Source organism: Octopus sinensis, linkage group LG11, assembly GCF_006345805.1.
Source record: "Octopus sinensis linkage group LG11, ASM634580v1, whole genome shotgun sequence".
Lineage (NCBI taxonomy): Eukaryota > Metazoa > Mollusca > Cephalopoda > Octopoda > Octopodidae > Octopus > Octopus sinensis.
The window spans coordinates 44,141,700-44,167,832 of record NC_043007.1 but is presented as its reverse complement, the minus strand read 5'-3'; the positions used below and the strand labels follow the sequence as shown (position 1 = coordinate 44,167,832).

The following is a 26,133-nucleotide window of genomic DNA, read 5'->3' as shown; positions in this document are numbered from 1 at the left end:
CCCAATTGTGTGGTCATGATGTGAACTTTTTAACCTCAAAGCTGTGCCTGCATATTATGTCTACACACACACACACACACACACACACATCCTACAGCTTCATTTGAGTGAAAGATGTTTACAGTCTTTGTTGACATAACTGGTAAAATGAAAATTCACTTATTTTAAAAACAAGTTAAAGATTGGCATCTAGATAAGCACCCAGCCTTGGAATCCTGCCCTCAAATATATCCTGGTCCAAATAATGCTAGCATGGGGAAACATGCTAGATGAATTAAACGGATATGTGTTATCATGTATAAACTGAACCACAAAAGAAATGTCTCACACATAGAAACCAGTTTATTAACAGACTGCTATAGCATTGATTGAAAAGTGCTAATTAAGAAACTTTTTTCTCTCAATGATAAAACTTTATTTCCTGAAATGTGTTTAAAGTCACATGGTGTCACATAATGATGGAGTGTCCTGGATCTAAAGAGATGAACTCAATGTTTTGTGTGACCACCATTATCATTGATTACAGCCAGGCATTTTCTGTACATTGAATGCACCAAATTGAAGGCCATGGGGATAGCAAATCACACTCTGTTAAAGCTTGCAGTTGTCAGCCTTGGACAGATGTCATTTAGCTTTCTTTGGATTTCTTCCCACAGGTGCTCTATGGAGTTCAAGTCCAGACTTAGGGCAAGCCATGGCAGTCTGGATGTTGTGCTGGTGGAGGAAGTCTGTTGTCAACCTGGCAGTTTGGGCACGGGCATTGTTATGTTGGAACACGTGATTCTGATGATGGACAAAGTATAACAATATGAGGCCTCAACATTTGGTCAATGTAGCAAGCAGCAATTACTCCATTGCCCCAGCCTTGGCTGATGTTTCTGGTTGAGTGCTGTTCTGCCCCATACCATGATGCTCTGTCCTCCCCACGAGTTTCTGTCCACCACGCCATCAGCATGACATTCACCCCTTCTTCTCCAAACCCTAGCTCTGCCATCTGCCACAGAAATGCAATATTGACTTTTGTCAGAGAAGACTATAGTCCTCCACTACTGATATCACTAGTTCTGATGTTTTTCAGCCCACTGCAGACATACCTGTCGATGTCAATTTGTGAAAATGGGGCCCCTAGCTGGACGTTGACAAGACAGATTAGAAGATCTCAGTCAGCAGTGAACTGTCTCTGCACAAATGGGTCTGTGGTGAGTCCCTATGGTCTGCTTAGCTGATTCTGTTGTCCTCCAGAATTGGTCCTGCAAGTGCCGTCGGTGCAGGTGGTGATCTTGACATGCCATTGTAACCCTTGGTCAGCCACTGCATGGATGATCATCCGTGCTGTTTGTGGCATTGTGTCATTCTCTCAGCTGCTCAGTTGTCCAAATACTGCAGTTCAAGTCATTAGAAGTGACCCATGGACATTGACCAGCATGGAAACATCTGATGGTTTACTCCCTCTGATTTTATGTCAGTCTTGGCATGCTTGTTGTGTTTGGGAAATGAATGGTTAGTAAATTGGGTGCCTGTTATACCCTATGAGTCAACATTTTGCATGTGCATCATGCTTTTCATAAAGATGCATTTGCAAACATCACCATGTTCATGAAAAGTGAGCGAGTTCAAACCCTACATGCAATCCTCGTGTTTTCAAAAGAGAGTGGTGTTGTGGGTCAGTCACATTTTCCTGATGTCAAATTACCTAGAAATGTGATAAGATCCATATAATCTCAATAACAGACTTATGCTTTGGCGGGTAACTTTCTAGGTCATTCATGACCAATCTTTTTTTTGTTTTTGTTCTTTTACTTGGTTCATCAGAAAATATCTCCAGCATGCACTGAATAAGTTCACTGGCGAGTGCTGCAAAGACTGAAACATTTTCCTCTTCAGATTGTCTTCCCAGCGCACTCTGTATTTTAGTGCAACATCACTGAGGCAAGTGGAGAAGTTTAAGTATCTTGGCACTGTATTCATGAATGTTGGGAAGCACCACCTGTATCTCTCCCTCCCTCTCAAACTTTTTTCTTTTCCCTCCCTTCACAATCCTCCAAAATACACTCCTACTTACTTTTCTCTTTGATAGCTTCACTATCTCCCACTCTCTCCTCCTCTTCCACCCTTGCACCTTCCTTTCTGATTTGTTCCTCTCTCCTCCCTCTCCCTTTCTAAAACACCATCAGTTTCAATTTTATAAAAAAGGCGAAGCAAACTGACTGTAAACCACTTTTTTCATAAATCTGATAACAAGAAAGTGCTAAAAATGTAAATAAAAATATATATAACCATCCAACATTCTGACTACCTTGTTATTCTATATATATATATATATATATATATATATATCTCTTATTATAAAAGGCAGATTTTATCTGCCTCCCTTTGGGAGTTATAGAAATCTACAATATAGGATTTCTTCAATTACAATTTACCTAGCATTTTTAAGAGTACAATGCATCGCGTCATGCCAGGTCCAGTTTTTAAAATTTAAACTCCAATTAAGCAAAATTTACAGAAAACTCACATTCTGGTGTGTGTGTCAAATGCTTTTCTTAGTCTGGTTTACACCACACGCAAACGCACACACACAGTGGGCAACGAATAAAATGAAAGTAAATAGCGACAGTGATTTGAGGAAGACTAAACTGAAAGTATTCTGTCTATGACGCTGATAGATACATGAGTAAAATGTATGGGGAGCTAAGAGTGAGTGAAAATGTTCTTGGAAGAGAGTAAATAGCGAGAGAGAGAGTGATTTAAGGAAGACTTTACATTAAATAACCGTAGTGGCTTGTGTTAGTAATAAAGTAAACATACACTCATACATACATACATACATACATACACACACATACACACACACATACATACACACACACATACATACATACATACACACATACATACATACATACATACATACATACATACATACATATACATACATACATACATACATACATACATACATACACACACACACATACACACACACACACAGTATTGTAGCTTGAGAACAATCAGATACATTTGCAACACATCTGTTGAAAATATTATTGTTCACACACATACATATACATATATACATACAGACAGACAGACAGATAGACACACACACACACACACATGATCCAGCATGGCCACAACCTCAAGGCTGAAACATATAAAAGAATAACAGAATATAAATGTGTGCAAAGTACAAGAAATATTAATGCAGTATATGGGGATTGGACAATAAGCGTAAGGCAGTGTCAATGGTGGTTCCAGAAATCCCGAGCCATAAACTACAGCCTAGAAGACGAGCCTCATCCTGAAAGATCTGTAGAACTCGACAAGGACATCCTGAAACCCTGGTGGAACAAAATCTCATCGTAACTGTTGAGGAACTAGCAGAGAAGCTTGGATTTGGTCATTCAACCATTCATTGAGACCTGTGTGCTATCGGAAAAGTCAGCAAATTGGGTCAATGGGTTCCTCACGAACTTTCCGAGTCTAATTGCATGCAGAGAGTGAATGTATGCTTTTCTTTGCTGTCACATCTCACCACTACTGCGCTATGTATATCTATATATATAAAACTGTAGTTGTGTGAGTGTCTGTCCCCTTCGATTTAGATTCCTAACTACTCCCACATTTTGTGGTGCAGTTTAACCAAATTCGGGTAGCTTATAGTCGTGATTCATATCGAGCCCATCTGAATATTAGCGCGCATCTACGATGAGTCTACGATTTTAAAAATAATTTAACATCATTTTTTATTCCATTTTAATGCATAATTTTTCGTGTGTCGATGGCGGCGGAGTTGGCGTCCACGCTCACACCTGCACCTGTGGGGAAGGGAGTGTAAGGAAATCAACGTCGTAATGCGTTGTCAAGGAGACCAGTGTTCTTTTAGAACAACGACTTCATGGCTTGAAGACACCAAAACAGAAATGGCTAAGAAAGCGTCTACATGAGTCTACGATTTTAAAAAAAAATTTACCATCGTTTTTTTTCCATTTTAATGCATTTTTTCGCTATTATATAAGGGAAGTAACTCTCTAAAAATGTCTACGATGAGTCAACGATTTTTTAAAAAATTTACCATCATATTTTTTCCATTTTTAATGCATTTTTTGCTATTTTTTGGCTATAACTCTCTAAAAATGCTTATATAGTTATTTCCCTTACAAACCCGAGCAACGCCGGGCGATACTGCTAGTATATATATATACACACACACGTACGTACAGAATATGGAGATTGGTACATCTTCAAATTTTTCTCTTAATTTATCAGTTAGTTATGCAGTATAATTAGCTAGTTAAAATGACAGACATGTATTTCTGCTGCACGAAGTGTGTGCAGTTGTGTATGCAAACTCACTATATTCTGCTATGCACATTCATTCAAGGTTTTTCTACAAGTATTTTGAAGTGAACTGAGTTTATTTATTCATGGCAAATTTATTTCATTATTCTATTGGGAAGTGAACCTGGATTTACCCATCAGAAGAATTACAGCAGGATTGCTCACCTTAAACAAGGGGTTCTCAACCATTTTTTATATATGGGCCCCTTTGATTACTATTTTATGCTGATGTTTAAAAACTAGTCTTTTAGAAACTTCTTTTAAAATTCCTATTTTATTTTTCACATATTAACTTGTATAATTTGAACTATGAAAAATGTTGGAGAAAGAAACCTAGCTGCTTCTTGCAATACATACCAATACATACATCTAAAGTAAAATATTTTCAGTGGCCCTTAAAATACTGTTGTGGATTGCCAATTTGCTATTATGTTGGGTGGATCCCAGTTGAGAACCACCTCCCTAAACGATCATTGATGCTTCTTACTCTTTGATGTGGTTAGCCGGAACTTGGAATATACTTGAGAACTCTTACGCTACCTGCCTAAATAATTTTTCCCTATATACTCATATAGTAAAAAAAAGGAGGAAGAGAATTCCGATTATCCCCATGTGGTGAGTTGTAATGCAAAAAAATACATATAATAATAAAAGAAGGAAAATGCACACAGTTTACTTAGTTTTAATACATTTTAAATGATAGAATAAGAAAATACGAAATTACAATAATTTCAACATCATGATTAGTGAAACATGAAATCAGTCAATTACCACAGTATTCTATCATTTAAAATATATTAAAACTATGTAAACTGTGTGCATTTTCCATCTTTATTATTATTATTATTATTATTATTATTATTATTATTATTCAGTAGTTTTATTTTTATAGCGTGCTTTCACTTCACTACCGAGCGCAGCTCTGTGTGCCTTGGGTATGTGCTGTGATTTGTTGTGATGCTCTGATGGTTATTGTATGGAAAGTGTTCTGTGTAGGATGTGTGCAGTGCCTAGTCGTGCAATTATTATTATTATTATTATTTATATATATATCATCATCATCATCATCATCGTTTAGCGTCCGTTTTCCATGCTAGCATGGGTTGGACGGTTCTACTGGGGTCTGTGAAGCCAGAAGGCTTCATCAGGCCCAGTCAAATCTGGCAGTGTTTCTACGGCTGGATGCCCTTCCTAACGCCAACCACTCCGTGAGTGTAGTGGGTGCTTTTTACGTGCCACCCGCACAGGTGCCAGACAGAGCTGGCAAACGGCCACGAACGGATGGTGCTTTTTACATGCCACCGGCACAAGGGCCAGGCGAGGCTGGCAACGGACACGAAACGGGGCGGTGCTGGCAACGGTCACGAAACGGAAGGTTCTCTTACATGCCACCGGCACTGGTAACACATCTGCAATTTCCATTGATCGATTTCGATTCTGATCCTCACTTGCCTCAACGGGTCTTCACAAGTAGAGTTTCGACATGCCACCGGCACTGGTAACACATCTGCAATTTCCATTGATCGATTTCGATTCTGATCCTCACTTGCCTCAACAGGTCTTCACAAGTAGAGTTGATCCTCACTTGCCTCAACAGGTCTTCACAAGTAGAGTTTTGTGTCCCAAGAAGGGAAGGTATGCATACGTAGGCTGGCTCCATCCCAAGTAGAAGGCCACGGGTTATGGACTCACTTGTCCTGCCGGGTCTTCTCGCGCACAGCACACTTCCAGAGGACTCGGTCTCTAGTCATTTCCTCAGTGAGACCTAAAGTTCGAAGGTCGTGCTTCACCACCTCGTCCCAGGTTTTCCTGGGTCTGCCTCTTCCACAGGTTCCCTCAACCGCTAGGGTGTGGCACTTTTTCACACAACTATCTTCATCCATTCTCGCCACATGACCATACCATATATATATATATATATATATATATATACACAGCCTTCTAATAGGCTCAAAGTAGTGGGGAATAAATGCATCTACGAAATTTTCTTCCTAGTCCCATACATTTTATGGTTATTTGCCTGTGTTATAAATAATTACTGTTATTTTATATTATAAATACAGCTTGCTTCATTTGTTCATGTCTAAAATTAAGGAAGTCTGTTTCTTGATGTAGTCAAAGATAAATGCATTCTCCCTTTATTTGCAGGTATGAGACAGTCATGTGAAATAATTGTATATTTGAATTTGGAGAAAGCATTAAAAGGTAATGTTTTCATATTTAAATTGATTTTTTTTTTTTTTTCTGTTTCTGTGTAACAGAAAAGAATTTGTGAGAAAAATATACCAGGTTATGGAATATACATCTACCCATTATTTAAACATAGTAAATTATGCACTTCAGTTAAGAAAAACTAAGGGCTATGATGAAAGCAAAGGATGGCCATTTTGAATTGTTAATATATATATACATCTAAAATATGGCTTTCAAATTTTGACACAAGGTCAGCAGGTTTAGGAGGGGATAAGTTGATTAAATCAACCCCATATGTTCAACTGGCACTTATTTTATTGACCCCGAAAGGATGAAAGGCAAAGTTGACCTTGGTGGAATTTGAACAAACAACATACAGATGGACTAAATACCACTTACCATTTTGCCCTGCATGCTGACGGTTCTGTCTGCTAGCTCACCACTGTATATATATATATGTGTGTGTGTATAATATTGTCAGTATAACAAACAACTTGTAAACCTTCATTAACCAACAACTAAGACTTGTTTTAATTTCATGATAAAATAAATAATGCATAAATATATATGTATAGGTGCTGGCGTGGCTGTGTGGTAAGAACCATGGCACCTTGGGCAAGTGTCTTCTACTATAGCTTCAGGCTGACCAAAGCCTTGTGAATGGATTTTGTAGACGGAAACTGAAAGAAGCCTGTCGTATATATATATATGTGTGTGTTCAAACTTTTTTTCTTCCTTTTTTTCTTCTGTGTCACCACCACCTACACCTACACAAACTTTCACCACTGACTTGCACTCGTTCATCCAACGCCTTCAATCCCTTCTTAGCCGCTTTCTCGCCTTCTTCCCCCCGCAGTGCTTACCACCCGCAAAAAAACTTTCTCACTTACTTTTTAAAAAAACTCGCCACTCTAGCCATCTCTCCTTCCTCAGCCGTTGCCTCCACGATCACGTCACACCCCGTGGCTTCCTCTTGAAGTTCCACGCTACCCCCTATTCCTCCCCCTTCATCGAACCCACCCTCGCTCGCACCTCCCGCCTCCTCATCCGTGCCACCATCCGCTCCACCCGCCCTCTCCTTCACTCCCTTGACCACAAACTTGCCCAGGCTTACCTCCTTCTCTCCTCCCTCTGCCCTCCACTCTTCAGCCAACCTATTCTCCGCTTCATTCTTAATCTCAACCACCAACTCCACAATTTCCTCACACACACACAAAAAACAAAAAACTCCACCACCTCCTCAACCCTTCACCCCCTTCCCCTACATGCTCCCCCGACCCCTCCACCCCCCCTCCACAGACCCCCCACATCCCACCCTGACCTTCCTACGCCTAACCCATCTTCACCCAACCACCCCTACCCTCCTCCTCACACCTCTGCACCCCCTCTTCCTGACCCCAGTCATCCCACCACTCCGCTTCCTCACACTGTTGTTACTATACCCCCCCAATCTCCACCCTTTCTCCTTCCTCTCACCTACCCCCCAACCGCACCCCCTTTCCCTCCTTTTCCACACCTCTACTCTACCCCTTCGTCGGAAGATACGTGCCTTCCGTCACCTCCAGCTTGATCCCATGAACCGCCCCATTTTCCCCAACCCGCCCTTGTCCTTCAAACGAGCCCGGAATCTACGCGACCTCCTGGTCCATAGCACCCTCTCTCCTTCCCCCTCAGCCCCACACGGATCATTCCCGTGCTCTAGATCCCGCTGCAACACCTGCCCCTTCATCACCAACACCACTGCTGTCACCGGCTCCAACCAGCGAACTGTACATATCAGACATTCTTTTACGTGCACTTCGTCTGGCCTCATATACTGTATTAAATGCAACCTCTGCGGAATGCTGTATATAGGACAGACGGGACGCCGTTTGTCAGACCGATTCGCCGAACATCTGAGGGATGTTCACCTACGGTCTTTTTCTCCCGTCGCACGTCACTTCCGCTCGGCCAGCCATTCCCCCGATGACATCCCAGTGTTTGATCTCGCCCCACACAACGGTCTTCCCCAATCCAGGCTCCACTTGGAGCAACGCTTCATCTTCACTCTACAAACCAATACCCCACACGGACTCAACACAGCCCCCTCCTCTTAGTGTCTGCGCTCCACCTCTCTTTCTCACTCCCCTCTCCATTTTTTTTTTGTTTTTTTTTTAATTCTTATACAGAAACACACATGCATACCCACACATACACGCACGTCACGTGCATGTACATTATGCCCACACAACCCCAGAGGAAACCCCATGCACACACGCATACATTCACACACACACACACACACACCATACATACATACATACACACACAAACAAACAAACATACACATACATACACACATACACACATGCACACACATACAAACACACACACATACATACACACATACGCACATACATACACACATACACACACACACATACGTACATACACACACACACATACACGCATGCACACACACATGCATAAACACGCACACGTTTACACGCATGCACACACACATACATATATTTGTATCCAGGCGCACGCTTTTTAGTTGAGGGATTGATGGAGTTCCTTTATTTTTTGGTGTGGAAGTTCATGGGTCTGCGGGCGCGCGCGTGCCTGGGGTGCGGCCGGCCCCATATGCGTGCGTTGTGTGTTTGTGTGTGTTCGTGTGTGCATGTGTGTGTATACACACATACACACATACATGCATGCACGTGCGCACACCTACATACCTACATACATACATGCACACACACTTACACACATACAGACACATACATACCTACACACATACATACATACACAAGACATACATACATACAGACATACACCTATACACTCACTCACACATACATACATACACACACACATACACATGCACACGCATACATACACACACACGCATACATACATACATACACACACGCATACATACATACATTACGCCCACACAACTCCCCACGCATACATTCACACACACACATACGTACACACACATACATACACACACACACACTTCCACACATACACACATACATACATACACACATACACACACATACATACATACACACATACATACACACACATACACATATACACACATACTTACATACACTCATACGGACATACATACACACATACACACTCGCATGCACACGCACACATGCATGCATGCATGCACACATACATACATGCATGCACGCATGCCTGTGGGGTCTGGCTTTATTTCAGGCGTACGTCTGGGCGTGTGCGTGTGTGCCTGGGGATTCGCATGCGCCCTTCACCGCAAGAGTCTTTTCCATCAGTCTTTCAGTTGTGAAGTGTGTCCTTGCATGCATATATATACACACATATAAACATATAAACACACATATAAACCCCTACATTTGTACACACACGCACATACATACATTCACTCCCACGCACGTACACACACATTTACATATATATACAATACACGCACACACACATACACACGTACTAACACACACTAATTCACATACACACCGACACATATACATACACACAACATATACCTCCACGTGCAGGCACACATACACATACGTACATACATACGCACACCAAAACATGCGCACACACATACGCACACCAAAACATGCGCACACATACACGCACACGCGCAAAAAGAAACTCACACCCCACGGATACACGCATATACATCCATTTACGCTTACACACACACACATACAAACGCACACACACAAATGAACCCACACATACATCCCATACGGCACACAACCATACATACACGCACACAATTATACCTATACGCACGTACACGCACACACGCACACAATTATACCTATACGCACGTACACGCACACACGCACTTAGTTAAGCACAGTTACTCGCCATACACACAAAAAAACGCACACGTACACACACACATACTACAACAAAATACACACACGATACATATACACGCATACCTCCCTGTTTCCAACTTGCTAGGGTACCCCCACACCACTCCTTTAATTCTACTACTGCCTGCTACTAGCCCTTGTCCACCATACACACACGCACACTCACACACACACCCTTGTCATCTCGCACACCTTTTTTTACCATTCCTTCTTTGATTCAGCTCTCCTGTTTTTAAAAACATTTTCCTCCTTTTTTACCACTTCCGTCTTTTTAGTATGTGACCTTGTGAAGACTACCTGCAATTTTTTTTCCTCTGTCCTCCCGTCTCGGGATCTTTCTTTCTCCTATGTTTCCGACGAAGAGCTCCGCTCGAAACGTCTTCCTTTCTTTCCTGAGCATCCAATAATATTTTATTTGTTCCACATCCTTGCGTTGTTGTCTTTTTGTTTTCTTGTTTGGATTAACTATATATATATATATACTTTATTTAAAAGCAGCAGAAATATAACAAAAGCTGTTACTCAGAGTTTCACGTTCCCGTTCGTCGGACAGTTTTGTTAAAATAGAACCAAAATAACAATTTGATCAAAACTAGCTAAAGGATACACCTTTAAAAATGGATTTGTTTCATTGGTCCTTTCAAATAACAGTCTTAGGCAAGCGATAAACAAAATAAATGAGTTCAATATAAATTATAAAAATCGAGGAAACACCTTAAATTGAAGAGTTGATTCAAATACAGATTGTCATTAATTATATAGAAATATAATTCGATTAATACAATTAATACATAAAAATTAAAATTAAGATATATTAAAATATTTCACAACAGTATATACTCATACTAAACCATCAATATACATATATACATCAAAATGCACAGATAGATGTACACAGACCACATACATATACAGACATATAAATGCAAAATGAAAATATACACACAAATACATGTACACATATGTATACGCAATCTTGCTCGCATGATTTTTGACTGAAACTGGTAAGCTGGAGAGCTGCACTTGGTTTCAGTTTGATCTGGCATAGTTTCTATGGCTGGTTGCCCTTCCTAACACCAACCACTCCATGAGTGAAATGGGTACTTTTTACATGCCAGCAGCACAGGTGCTAGTTATGTGACACCAGCATCAACCATAACTATGGTTTCACTTGACTTGACAAGTCTTTCCAGGCACAGCATATTCCCACTGGCACAGGTGCCTGCTATGTGACACCAGCATTGGCCACAACTTCACTAATACTGTATTTAAATTCAAACATGCAGAAGCTAGTATCACTCATTAACAGTAACAAAATTTTCTACAATATTTTATTAAAGCTTGATATGGTTTCATCAAAACAGTATCATTATCATCATCATTGTTCTAATGTTCACTTTTCCATGGTTGCATGGCTCAAACAGAATTGTTTAAGGAGGATTTTGTACAGCTGGATGCCTTTCATTTTGCCAAGGTATTTCCAATGACCAGACACATTTTCATGGAAGATTGCAAACAAACAGCACCGTTTCTATGATTGTGATGCTCATTTGCAACCATCATACAATGTCAAGACAAGGAGAAACAAACACAAACACATACACGGACAGGTGGACAAATGTGGACACATTCTCAGCTGAATCAATGGGATTATTACTGGGAGGGAAATTAAGGGATTTAATGTGTGGCTTAGTGGTTAGGGGCATTTGGCTCATGATCGTAAGGTCGTGAGTTCAATTCCCGGCAGTGCGTTGTGTCCTTGAGCAAGACACTTTATTTCACGTTGCTCCAGTCCACTCAGCTGGCAAAAATGAGTAGTACCTGTATTTCAAAGGGTCAGCTTTGTCACACACTGTGTCACGCTGAATCTCCCCAAGAACTACATTAAGCTTACACGCGTTTGTGGAGTGCTCAGCCACTTACACATTAATTTCACGAGCAAGCTGTTCCGTTGAGTGTACCAGCTGGGACCTTCATCATCGCAACTGACGGAGTGCTCTTTTTATTTTTGTATATATATATACATAAGGTTTAAGGATGGCATAAGGACTACTATGAAGTCACTTGGAATGGATCCAGAGGACATAGAAACCCTTGCTTCAGATCAAACTGGATGGTGAACAAAAGTGTGGAATGGAGTGAAAGTGTTTGAAGAGGCCAGGATAATGCATGCAAGATTCAAAAGAGATTTAACCCTTTGGTGTTCAAATTTCTCTATTAAATGTAATACTTTTTCATTCAAATTGTTTTGAATTAGTCATGCATTTTGTTATAGCTTTGAGGTTTCAATGATATGATTGTTTATTTTTAGAATGTCACTGTAGGTTAGATGTGAGAGGCTAGATATGGCCAGTTTGAATATAAAACATGTAGAATATTTGGGCCGGATATGGCCGGTTTAAACACTAAGGGTTAAGGAAGAATGTTACGATTGAGAAAGTGAACCACAATGACCTTTTTGTGTGCACAGTTTGTGACAGACCATGCCTTTCTTTTGCTGGGCTCAAATCTTATTTACAAGCCCATGGAAAACGAACTTTCCACCAACTATTCTGCTTATTGTCTGTGCACACCTTTGAATGTAGTGTATGCCAGAAAGTTTGCAAATCTAATGGAGGCCACAAAAGACATTTTAAGATCCACAAAGATCAGAACTTATCTGCAGCTCTTGGTGTTCCAAATTGGATATGCAATCTATGTGGGTGTCTTTTCAGAACGTTGTCTAGTTTAAAAAGCAACATCAGATGCCATGATGGTTCTAAGGTGTACGTACAGGAGGTGGTCAAACTCTATATAAGGAGTAGAGAACCTGGAGCCTGGTGCAGTCGCTGGCTCTCCAGACCTCAGTCAAACCATCCAACCCATGCCAGCATGGAAAATGGACATTAAACAATGATGATGATATATAGACACAGGTATGGCTGTGTGGTAAGAAGCTTGCTTCCCAACTACATGATTTTGGATTCAGTCCCACTACATGACGCCTTGGGCAACTATCTTCTGCTATAGCCTCAGGCTTCTTACTATGCAGTCATTATATTTAAAGTATGCTGTGTTTGGAGCTAATGACATTGTTTGGTAACATGTTCCTGTCTAGTTGATAAACAATGGCTAACTAGCAGAGTTGTTCGGGCATTAGACTTACAGTATTTGTTCTGGCTTACTGCATTCTGAGTCCAAAGCCTCTTGAAGTCAGCTTTGCCTTTCATCATTTAGGGGTCATCTAATCAAAAGGAATAAATAATATCTCCCATATAGCCTATGGACTTCATTATTCATGCTGAGCTGGCTTAGTGTGGTCAAATCCAATCGGTTATATCTTTCCAATAGCCAACAGGCAACAGGTAAAATTTTCCAAATAGGTTATGGGCTTCACTATTCATGCCAAGCTAACTCACTCTATGCAGCAGAAACAGGTATTTTCATTCATGGATTAAATAGTAAGCAATTGTAAAAGAAAATGATTATAAAAATATTTGTTCAAACATATTCTGTCCCATTTGTGTAACAACTAAGAGAAAATAGTTAACTGTAACAATAACGAAAAATATTTCTGCTTTCAATAGACATTGATTTGTATATATTTACTTGTATGTAATATATTTTTTATAGATGGCATAAAGTTTTACATTTCATCAAACAATGTCATTTTGAGCCCTGGAAATGAAAAGTATATGATTGAACCACAATATTTTGAGAAGGCTGTTGACTATGTCACTCGTAAGAATTACTTCAATTTTTTCTTTATTTTTCAATTTGAATTCTTTGATTTGTAATTTGAAAGACATTAACTTTCCTGCCTTCTATTTAGTATTACAGAAATTGTACTCTGACTAGTTGTTAAGTCCCTGCTCTGGTTTTCTTCATGTTGAGTCCATTTCATAACAGTGAAAAGATTGTTAAAAATAGTTACAATTAGAATGCTTCTACCTATGATTTGAGAAAAATTTAGCTACTAATTTTAGTCCAAATTTGTTGAGATTACTGATGGGTTTATTGCTTTGTTTTGTGTTAAGTGATACTTTTGAGTACTAATGATTTAGTTGATTACTATGGAAATCTTGAACATAAAGTCATTGAACTTCAAAACTCAACTCTTTGAATAGTGTTATCTCAGAGAAATGTCCTGATGTAACTAAACAAAGAAGCCATCAAAAAAGTGCTAAGAGCTAATTGACTTGAATATGACACAAAAATTACTGAAATGAATGAGAAATTGACAAGTTTTAAGTCAGTAAATCTAGTAAAAACAACTAACCCTAAATTATTACTGAATTCTATCAGTAGAGATATAACTGCCATTTCTTGTCAGCCATGCTAGTTTGACTGTGCAAAACATTATAAAAAGTTTAGCTCCTACATACAACTTAAGTAACATTAATACCCCAAGTTTTATCACATGGAAGGATTTTTACGCCAATAATGTCTGTTAGGAAAGCAAATGGTTTGATTCTCCTTTGCACAGTTTTTTCTATTGAATTAAATGAAGTCTTAAGAAGCCATTTCTACCCTTTACTTATTCCTGAAGATATCTTCAGCAAGCTTAATGGTGGCTGCCACTTTGCAAAAATTGATTTGTCTCATACAACTTAAAATTGAGGACAATTCAAAACAACTGTTGATAATTAATACACACAGAAGTCTTTTCCAATATCAAAAAGTTCCATATGAATTAAAAACAGCCCATCTATTTTTCAACAAGTAATAGATACTATGAAAGCAGGTATTTCTGTAGTTGCAGCTTATCTCTGGTTGTGTGAAAGAAGGAGTATTTTATTGATTGGATACTTTTTTCCACAAAATGAATTAATTTGGTTTTAAAGTAAGACTTGTCAAACGCACTTTTTTATGAAGTCAATAAATTATTTGGGTTTTATTATAAACAATGTCATAAACCAGACTCAGCAAATATAGAATCTATTCTGAAAATGCCAGTTCCATTATATATTAACATGTTAATATATTGTTTCTTGGACTTCTTAGCTATTATAGTGTGTTCCAACCTTCCATGCATTGCTCATGTGAACTTTTAACCCATCTGCTTCAGAAAAACTCAATGTGGAACTAGACACCTACATACATGAAAGCTTTTGAGAAGCCAAAAGAATTATTATAATCTGATTTATTACTAACCCATTATGATCCAAAATTTAAAATATGTATTGAAGCTACCATATCACATGTATTCTCAGATGGCACTGAAAAAGCAAATGTTAACTGAAAAAGGAAGCATTAGCACTAGTTTTTGCAGTTAAAAAATTTTAGAAGGTGCATGAAAAACCTTTTGTTTATTTACTGACCATAAATCACATGTTTCTATTTTCATCTTGAAGAAAAGTATTCAAGTTTACATAGCATGTCACTTACAAAGATGGGCAATAATGTTACTAGGTTATAACTTCAATGCCAGTTAAATGAGTTTGGTAAAGTTGATGCAGAATTGTGTAGAAAATGATGTGCAAAATGTCTTATTTACCACAATAGATCCTGTGTCAGCAGATATGATTGAAGATGCAACAAGAAAAGACCCTAGCTATCTATTGGTTTGTAAATGTTGACAAATTGGGTGACCAAGAAAACTATTTAGAATATCTGAAACAGTTTTTCAAATGATGAATCTTTATTATTAGTGAATGGTTGTTTTATGTTTGATGAAAGAGTCATTATTCCTCAAAAATAATGGAATCTACTTTTAAAGCAATTACATATGGGCCACCGAGGTATAACTCATATGAAACCTATTGCAAGATGTTAGGTATACTGGCCTAGCATCATCAAACACTTTGAGGAGCTAGCACATACTTACCATAGTTGCATACAGGCAAGCAAGATAACTGGAAGGTCTAAATGGCAAGCATAGCCAGTACCAGAAAAACCTTGGTCCAGGATACACATTGGTTTTGCTGGCCCTACAAATGAAATTTATTTTATGTCACTAATTGATGCCTTGCCAAAGTGACCTGAAATTTTTATCTCGACTTCATCCACAATTCAGTCAGTTTGGTTTGTCAGAAATGGTAGTATCAGATAATGGACCTTGAATCATGTCGAGCTTTAATCAGTTTCGTAAAACCAATACCATTTGACGTATTTATATACCTCCCTATCAACCTCAGTCCAATGGACAAGCAGAAAAATATGTTGATACCATTAAAAGAGCACTTGTTGAATCAAAAGTGGAGGTAACCACTAGAAGAGTAATACAAAAGTTTTTACTAGTTTATTGAATACTCCTAATCCAATTGCTCCAGAACAGAAATCACTTGCAGATAATCACCTGCAGAACTCATGTTTGGTAAAAATATTATTCTGCAACAGAGATTGTAGAAAAAAAGCAAAATTATAGGCAAATGACCAGTACAAGAGATACATGAAACAGTTCCATCTTGAACAACTTGTACAGGTATGTCAATTAAAAAGGAAGATTTATTGTGGTTACCTGGAATTGTTAAAATGGGATGAGGAAAAGTTACTTACAAAATTCAAGTGGATTATCAAATCTGGATGTATTAATCAAATAAGAGAGAGAAATAATTCCAAATCACAGAGAATAACAAAGAAAGATACACCCTGAACATCCTGTTGGAAGAATTCAGTCTACCTTTGTCATAAAAACATACAAAGAAAAAAAGATCCTTTGACACATAATATACTAAAGTTCTACATAAGTTCACCAAAATCACTTGGACAAAGTCTTATAACAATGGAACTTTAAGAAAAAAAAGAGGTGGTGGGGGAGGGGTGTTAAAAGCCAGCAGAAAAAAGATATATTGTCTTTTCCCACACCAACTTGAACTAGTCCACATTGAATGCAATTTGAATGAGTCAACATATGGAGAACTTCATGTAAAAGACTATTTTGTTGATGGAGGTCTGAGTCTTGCCTAGTAACTATTTTGTTTTACAAAGCAATACAAGTATTTTTCACAAATGTCTGAGTTTTTCTCATTACTAAGTATCTGCAAGGTTACAAAAAGAATAAAATTAATCCCTTTCTCTTGTTTTGATTTAACAAGTCAGTTCTTGCAGAGAATCTAATTTTGAAAGAAGCTACAATGCAAGAGCATTTTAACTAAAGAATATTCAAAGAAAGCCTTCTCTCTAAACATGAAAGTGCTTCAATAATTGAAATGTTAAGATGATTGTTATAATGACAGCTGGTTCCTTGCAACAATGCCAGTTGCCTAAAAGTTTTCTGAGACTACTCTGCCTTCAGTTCTAAGCCTGGGTATTCTTGCTACTTGCTTGTGTTATAATAATCCTTTCTATTATCAGCATAGGCCTGAAATTTTACAGGAAGTAGTAAGTTGATTTCATCAAACCCCAGTGCTTAACTGGTACTTATTTTATCAACTTACTTGTATTATGATAATGCAAACTCATGATAATAATGTAATACATCCCAAAATATATTTTATACTGAATAATCTTTATTATAAATATTATTTTGAAAGAACGTAATTTGAGTCTAACTGAACCAGTTGAAACCGGTCCAACCAAAAGCAGCAATATTTCGGAACGTGTGGCTTTAAGAGAGGGTAAATAAAATATTTACTTTGTTTGAATTTCTGCCATTTCCAAATAATTTTTTTTGTCTTAATTTATGTTTGGTATATTTATCATCATCATTACTTTCATGTCTACTTCTCTGTGCTTGCATGGATCATACAAAAGTATGTTGGGGAAGAGTTTTCTATGGCTGGACACCTTTACTGATGTCTACACCACCACTTGTTTCCAAGGGAGGTTATACCAGTCTACGGAACAATGTATGACACCATATGAATGTACTTTTGTTTACAAAGATCACACAACATATCAAGAAGCCTGGACATGATTTCATTGTCATGCAGCCATTGTTTGTAACCAGTGAGTGAACACTTGTAGACAAAAATATGAACTCACTCACACAAAAGTAGTAAAAGGCAAGATTTGAACTCAGGGTACAGACACTTAAAAGCAAATATTGCATTGCAGTGCAATTTTTTTTTTTATGTTCTAAATGACTTGGCCACTTGTCCACCTATGAGAGAAGACTTATATTAAATGTAACCTATGCTAATAGGTGATGGTTGCCACTCTAATATTATTCTGGCCAACTTCAAATAGAATTAATCTTCATCTGGCCAGTTGATATGCTTGCTGTGGTAGGTTGTCTCCCTTGTCAGTGAATAGACTTGTGCCTCATTCATGTTTAAGAGTTTTTTTCCGCTTGTTTCTAGCATGCTGGTGCAGACATGCACCCCTAATCACTTTTAGGTTTTAAATTGCATCTAGCCACCTTAATAATTTTATAAATTTCACATTATCATTTTACGGAATCAGCCATTGATTCATATGGTAATTTCTATATGTATATATACTGGCAGGAGATTTCAGCTTACCTATCAGTGACAGAGTAGCATCACTAATGAAGATTAATTCTAACCAAAATCAGCTGGTCAACATGGCATTCTCACTAATATATGGCACTTTATGTGAGTGTCTTCTGCTATAGCTCTAAGTTTACCAAAACCTTGTGAGTAGAGTTGGTTGACAAAAACTGGAGGAAGCCTGTCATATCTGTGTGTGTGTGTGTGCACACCTTTGTCTTGACATCATGTGATGATTGTAAACAAGCATCACCATCATACAGATAATGTTTGTTTCCAGTCTTATGTGGAAACCTGTCTGGTTCTGGAGAATTATCATCTTGCTTAGAAATAGGAGGTTGGTGACAAGAAAGGCATCTGGCCATGGAAAGTCTGCCTTAAATTCTGTCGGCCCATGCAAGCATAGGAAAGTAGGCATTAAAATGTATATATATATACATAGTCATCATCATCATCATTACCGTTATCATTGTTTAATGTCTGATTGTTTAGCGCTGATTAATGTATACCTTCACAATAAAATAAAACAGGTACTTTTAAGGTTTTGAGAAGTATGACTTGGGAGACAACTGTTCTGTAAATTAGTTGATTAATTGGTTAACTAAATGGATTGATTAAGCAGGCAAATACTATAATGGATTCAGCTCATTGGATTATTTCAAATGTGTGTTAGTGAATAAAGTATCATATGAATATAATTCTTCATTGTCTATTTCTTTATATATATTCATATTCTTTATTTATTTATTTTTTTTAGCAGGTAAAAAACCAGATGGGAAATCCAATAATTATCCTCCTGGTTATAATCCTGTTGATGACACCTCATCTGAGAAAGCTGATAAGAAAAAGAAGAAGAAGAAGAAGAAAGATAAGATGCAGAACAATACGGCTGAGCAAGAAGGAAAAAATATGAAAGCATCTAAAAAACAAAAAAGTGACATTATTGAATCCGAACAAGAGAAAAATCCGAAACTAAAAAGCAGCTATGAAATAACTTCTGCTGTAAATGTAGACCAGAAGGACGAAGATGAAGAAGAAGAAGCTGTGAAGAAAAGCAAGTGTAAGCAGAAAAAGAAAAAAAGCAAGCAAGAATTCTCAAATCCTGAAGATGAGGAAAAACATGTTACAGAAGAACAGGATACTGTAGAATCAGAGAATGATAAAAGTGAGATTTGATTTGATTTTTCTTATTTCGTGTATTTTTCATGTTTATTGTCATTTATGATAGGTAGTTGGTTTGGTCGTTGTATGATTGTTCTGCTACAAGTTGCTTCTAATTTAATCGACCTGTGATCAAAGGTTTGCAAGCTCTGATGACCCTGCTTTTGTTTGATGTGTAATGTATCCAGGACTGTCTTCAGTTTAACCTAGATACTGGTAAATTTGGCTGCCATTTCTAGCAGCCTGAGCAACCATTTAGTGAAATGGCCCCAATTAATTTTTTTTTTAACTTTTTTTATTCATGATGTACTTTCGAGTTAATAGAAATACTTAGGTTAATTTTGTGCATATAGTCAATAAACATATTTTAGCAAATAAATTATTTAAACTAAAGAAAATTAATAATGAAGCTGAAAGGAAAGAGGGCTAATAATGAGCACTCTGCTGGTACTCATTATTAGCTGAGTAGATGGGAGCAATGTGACATGAAATTCCTTGTTCAAGGACATAGCATGCTACACAGTTTAGAAATTGAACTCATGATCTTATAATTTGATCACCACTCTAAACTTTAAACCACATGATTTCATAACTGTCACTCTGTTGGTTACAATGACAAAGGTTTCAACCGATCTGATTAGCGAAACAGTCTGCTTGTGAAATTAATGTGCAAGTGGCTGAGCACTCCACAGACATGTGTAACCTTAACATAGTTGTCAGAGAGATTCAGCATGACACAGAATGTGACAAGGCTGGCTCTTGGAAATACAGGTACTACTTACCTTTGCCAGCTGAGTGGACTGGAGCAACATAAAATTAAAGTGTCTTGCTCAAGGACATTGGGTGCAGCTGGGAATCAAACTCAACCTTATAATCATAAGCTGAATACCCTACCCACTAAGCCACATGCCTGTACTACATGATGTACTACATGTACTACTATATGATTTCATATTACATATTGATCATTATGTCTTAGTTTTTGCAATTATTTTAGTTCTTTTATTCTTGATTGTTGTTTGTTGTAAGAACTGTCTTTCAATCACTTCAGTAGCTTCTAATTGTGAACAGGGACACAGGTTAAGATTATTTTATATAGTTCCAACATTTTTACTCCCTAATCTGTAATTAATTAGTGCAAATTTTAGCTGCTATTCTTTCATCATCTACAAAGGTTTACTCTGAGAAAATGGTAGCACCCATGTAACTTTCCAGGGTTTCCAAAACTAATGAGAAGTAGATGTTCTTAGACCAGAGACTTGACCCTAACACTTGCAACAGAATTGTCCCTGCTAATGGAAACTCAGGAGCAGGTGTTAAACCGGGCAATGCAATAAGTTTATCACCTGAGAACAGTGACGATCATTCTAACAGTCTTTCACACTGCTCCCCTTTACCAAATATCTACAAAAGACTTTGGTAGATGTCCAAAATGTCACATGTAGAATCGCACTTGAAACCACACAACAATGAAGAAACTTTCTTAACCCTACATTCATTTTTGTCAATTTTTGGTTTACTTTATTAATGTTATTATTTTTTTATCTACTGCTAATGATTGTGAGTATAATTGGTCTGATAGTGTGTGATAATGTATTTTGGACACATTTTTCAATACATCTTTTTGTATTTTGAACAGCATCTTATGTCACCTTTCTAATTTCTTCATCCCACATTTTTTTCTTATCTACCTCTACATCATCCATCTACTACAGTGAAATCATAGCAAATTTTTTTACTTGGTGTACATTTTGTTTGCATTATATCTTTAAGCCAGTGTAGATAACTATTCATATTTTGTTTTGTCAATGTTTAATGTTTTGAAATAAAAAAAAAGAAGCTGTTTTGTGTTTTATAGAGTTCTTGAAACAGTTTGATCCCACTCTTGAACAAGAACTGTTGAAAATGGATAAAATAGCAGTATTGGCCCAGTCTAAAATACTTGCTGTTGGAAATATGGATAAATTGATAGTTTTTGATAAGGAAAAAGAAGAGGATAATGTGATTGTACAAAAGATTATGAATAATAACAAAAGTATAAAGGTAATGCATCATTTTTTTAAAAGCACATCTGTTTATTGGTGTGACTCACCACTGAATACCATTGAAAGAAATCCTACTGCCTCAGTCCCTCTCATTCTTTCTAAAATAACTCTTGATAGATATACTTGAAATTTTTAAATTGATGAGTTTTGAGGGTATTTTTTTCTGGTTGAAACAAGTTTTGAATAAATGAATGCAATTCCTTATTATTTTTTAACAAAGTGTGAGCAATATTTGTTTTCATTCTAGTTTAGAGTGGTAAAGTAGTGGTTTTTATATTATATATCAACACTTTGATTAACGAAGTTAATATCTTCCAATATTTTGCATTGCTCTTGAAAATTTCATTGTCAGAGGAAGGTGAAAAAAGTTGGGTAGAAAGGTCTTATATAATTATTAAAATTATAATTTATGAATATCTAAAATGCAGTAGGCCTACATATATATCCCAGAATATTTTTTGAACAAACATCCATTTTCCATGCTGGCATAGGTTGGATGATTTGATAGGAGCTGGAGAGCTGCTCAGACTCCATGTTTGTTCTGGCATGGTTTCTATGGCTGGATGCCCTTCCTAACACCAAGAACTTTGTAAAGTGTACTGGGTGCTTTTACACAGCAGCAGCATGGGTGCTTTTTACATGGCACCAGCACCCATAAGCCTGCAAAATTAAGAATGCTCGGCTGGAGAGGGATGCAGGGGACAAGCCTGTATGCAAGGACAACCATGTACTTACTAAGTTTTCTCAAGCACAGCAAAGGACCAGAATTCATCCCCTCTGAGGTCCAACAGCTGAAGGTGCTTTCTTACCACTTAGTCCCATGTCCTCCTGGAGCTCCTGCTTCAACACATTCCCTCCACAGTTAGCATTTCTTGATGTGACTCTCTATTCATATGTATTATATGACCATACCAGCACACAGCTTGCAGTTCCTGCTAAGGTAGTATGCCATCAAAACAGTAATATGTTGGCTGACAAAGGAAGCTGTAATATTAATACACTAGTTTCATATCAACAGATTATATAACACTTCTTATCAATTGCAAAAATTAATCTTTTCAGTTAATAACTCAAACAACCAGCAGTAATATGAAGGATTTAGATATCAAAAAATTCCAAAAAGTTCTGGATCTCTCGGTACGTATATATTTATTTGCTTAAAATTCTTTGAATACAATACTCTTGTTTTCTTTCATCAGTAATTTTGTAAATATATAGGTCAGGCATAACTCAATAGTTAAGTCTACTTTCCAAACATGTAGTTTTGGGTTCAGTCCCACTGCATGGTACCTTGGGCAAGTGTCTTCTACTGTAGACCTAAGCCAACCAAAGCCTTGTAAGTGTATTTGGTAGATAGGAACTGAAAGAAACCCATCATATATGTATGTGTGTGTCTGTCTGTGTTTCCATCTCTTAACATCATATAGGAGTTGTAAACAAGTGTCACTTTCATACAAGCAGTGTCTTTCATTTCTAACCTACTGTAAAAACATGACTGGCTATAGGGAAATCTTTCCTTGCTGGAAAATAGACGATAGTCAGTGACAGGAAGAGAATACAGCCATAGAAGATTTGTCTCAATGAATTCCATCTGATCCATGCAATTATGGATATCTTTCATCTTTTACTCAATTTAGCCATTAGACTCCAGCCATGCTGGGGTACCACCTTGAAGGATTTTGGTCAAATGAAGTGAGTCCAGTCCCTTTTTTTATATATATACTAGTACTTATTTAATTAGTCTCTTTGCCAAACTACTAGATTATGGGGATTTAAACTGACACACACATATATACTGTGGGTTACTTTCACTTTCATTCTACCAGATTCACTCATAAGGCTTTGGTCGGCCTGTAGCTATAGTAAAACACACTTGTCCAAGGTTCCACACAGTGAGACTGAACCCGAACCATGTGGTTGAGAAGCAAACTTATCGCATAGCCACCATTGCTATTGCATACGTTCCTGAATTCTGAGATACTAATTACTGACTAAACACTGATTATAAGGCATTTATTTCACAACTTTGAGAAATTTTAAACCCTATTCTATGTGGGAATTAAGCAGTGTGTTGTGAAAATGGCACAGAAAAACTTAATTCTACTTCATACTGTCTATTCTCTGTACAACTTCAATATTTTAGTGCCCTTGCCCAACAAATCTTATTATAAATTTGCTTATAATTATGCCTTTTAATAAATGTTGCTGTTTTCGTAACACACACATATACACAAGCTTCCCATAAGGGTCAAATTTTATTTCTATTTTGTTATTTTTTGCACCACAGATTCTTTACAATGAAATGAATGAAAAACCTTTCAATGGTGATGTGAGAGTATTATATGAAAAATCTACAAAGAAGACTTCAAAATGTTCAGGTGACATAGAAATACAGTCTGAAAATTTGAAAATTGACTCTAATCACAGGAAAGCTGCTTTATTTGTGTGGCAAGCATTTGAGCTTTATAAATATTATGAGGAAAGGTTTGTATTTTTACATATAATTAGTTTAAATTTAAAGTTTGTTATACGAAGGTACAAACATGGCTATGCAATTAAGAAGTTTGCTTCCCAAACACATAGTTTCAGGTTCTGTCCCACAGTTGGGCACCTTGCTTAAGTGTCCTCTACTATAGCTTTTGGCAGACCAAAGCCTTGTGAGTGGATTTGGTAGACAAAAAATTTTGTTGTGTATGTGCACGTGCACATACATGTTTAGGCCTCTGTCTCCTTGTTTTGACATTGTGTGATAGATGTAAACTTGTGTCACTGCCAAACAAGCAAGTCTTTCATTCCAATTTTCCATGCTGACAGAGTTGGACGGCTTGACAGGAGCTGCCCAGGCTCCTTGTCTGTTTTGGCATGCTTTTTACAGCTGGATGCCCTTCCCAACACCAACTACTTTATAGAGTGTACTGGGTGCTTTTTACATGGCACAACACCCATGATCCCACAAGATTAGGAACTCAGCTGGAGAAGAATGCAGGGTATATGCCTGAATGCAAGACAACCATGATTTTACTTAGCTTGACATGTCTTTTCAAGCACAGCAAATTACCAGGAGTCTTAGTCCCCTGTCATCCCTTCTGTGAAAACTGAAAAAAAACTGTAGCAAGTTTTTAGTAGAGAAAAATGAGCTACTCAAAGAAAACCCCCTTTTATGTGATAACGTTTGGCTGAGTTAAAAACTGTTCATCTCTCAGCTAGAAAATGAAGATCTCAAATAGATTCCACACTTAAAGGAACAAAATGAATGTGCTGAGGATAATGATAATTTTACAAAATATATTAAAAAAGATTTAATTAATGAAAAAGTTATTTGGAAATCATTGTCATGGGTTTGATACTCATCATCATCATTGTTGTTTAACGTCCACTTTCCATGCTGGCATGGGTTGGACGGTTTGATTGAGGGCTGGCAAGCTAGAAGGCTGCACCAAACTCCAATCTGATCTGGCAGAGTTTCTACAGCTGGATGCCCTTCCTAACATTAACCACTCTGAGAGTGTAGTGGGCCAGTCAGGTGACACTGGCATTGACCACGCTTTAATGGTGCTTTTTACATGCTACCAGCACAGGAGCCAGTTCGGTGGCACTGATATTGATCATGTTCAAATGGTGCTTTTTACATGCCAATCAGATAGTAGTCATCAGCCACAACAATGACTTCACTTGACTCAACAGGTCTTCACAAGTGCAGTTTATTGCCCAATCTTGTGTGAGACAATGGTAGTTGGATTCTCTTTAACCATATTATATCAGTCTGGTTTTCTAATCTTGTTGGTTACTGCCTGCCAAACATGCTCTCATGCAAATTATGTTGCCCTTTATTCTCCAGTTAACTGCTACATTAGAGGCACATATAATTTAGCACTAGGTTGCCCCTAGTTCTATGGTACAATGTTGACATGTGAGTAAAGCATCTTCTTGAAGACACAGCATTATATAATTACTGTATGTTTAGTTAGCATGTAATGCTGAACTGAAACCCTCCTATAAACAAAATGTGTCTTCAGTTATCAAACTACTGCAGAGATGGTTAGAATATAGGAAATTGTATTATCACCAACCACTAGTCCATTTTACGATGAAATTCAGTCAAAGAAGTTGTAGCTTATCAGCTTACCACTATGTGGCAAGGTTCAG

At 37.6% G+C, this 26,133-nt stretch overlaps 1 protein-coding gene across 1 annotated transcript in view; it reads left to right on the top strand.

Moving 5' to 3' along the window:
- LOC115217608 overlaps positions 1-26,133 on the top strand; it is a 71,747-nt gene that overhangs the window by 43,183 nt on the left and 2,431 nt on the right. Inside the window, exons 9-15 of the mRNA XM_029787360.2 lie at positions 6,490-6,546; positions 14,022-14,129; positions 17,864-17,947; positions 19,539-19,946; positions 21,801-21,985; positions 23,050-23,124; positions 24,275-24,471. Of these exons, the coding sequence (XP_029643220.1) occupies positions 6,490-6,546; positions 14,022-14,129; positions 17,864-17,947; positions 19,539-19,946; positions 21,801-21,985; positions 23,050-23,124; positions 24,275-24,471 (1,114 nt within the window). The remainder of the gene's footprint in view (positions 1-6,489; positions 6,547-14,021; positions 14,130-17,863; positions 17,948-19,538; positions 19,947-21,800; positions 21,986-23,049; positions 23,125-24,274; positions 24,472-26,133) is intronic.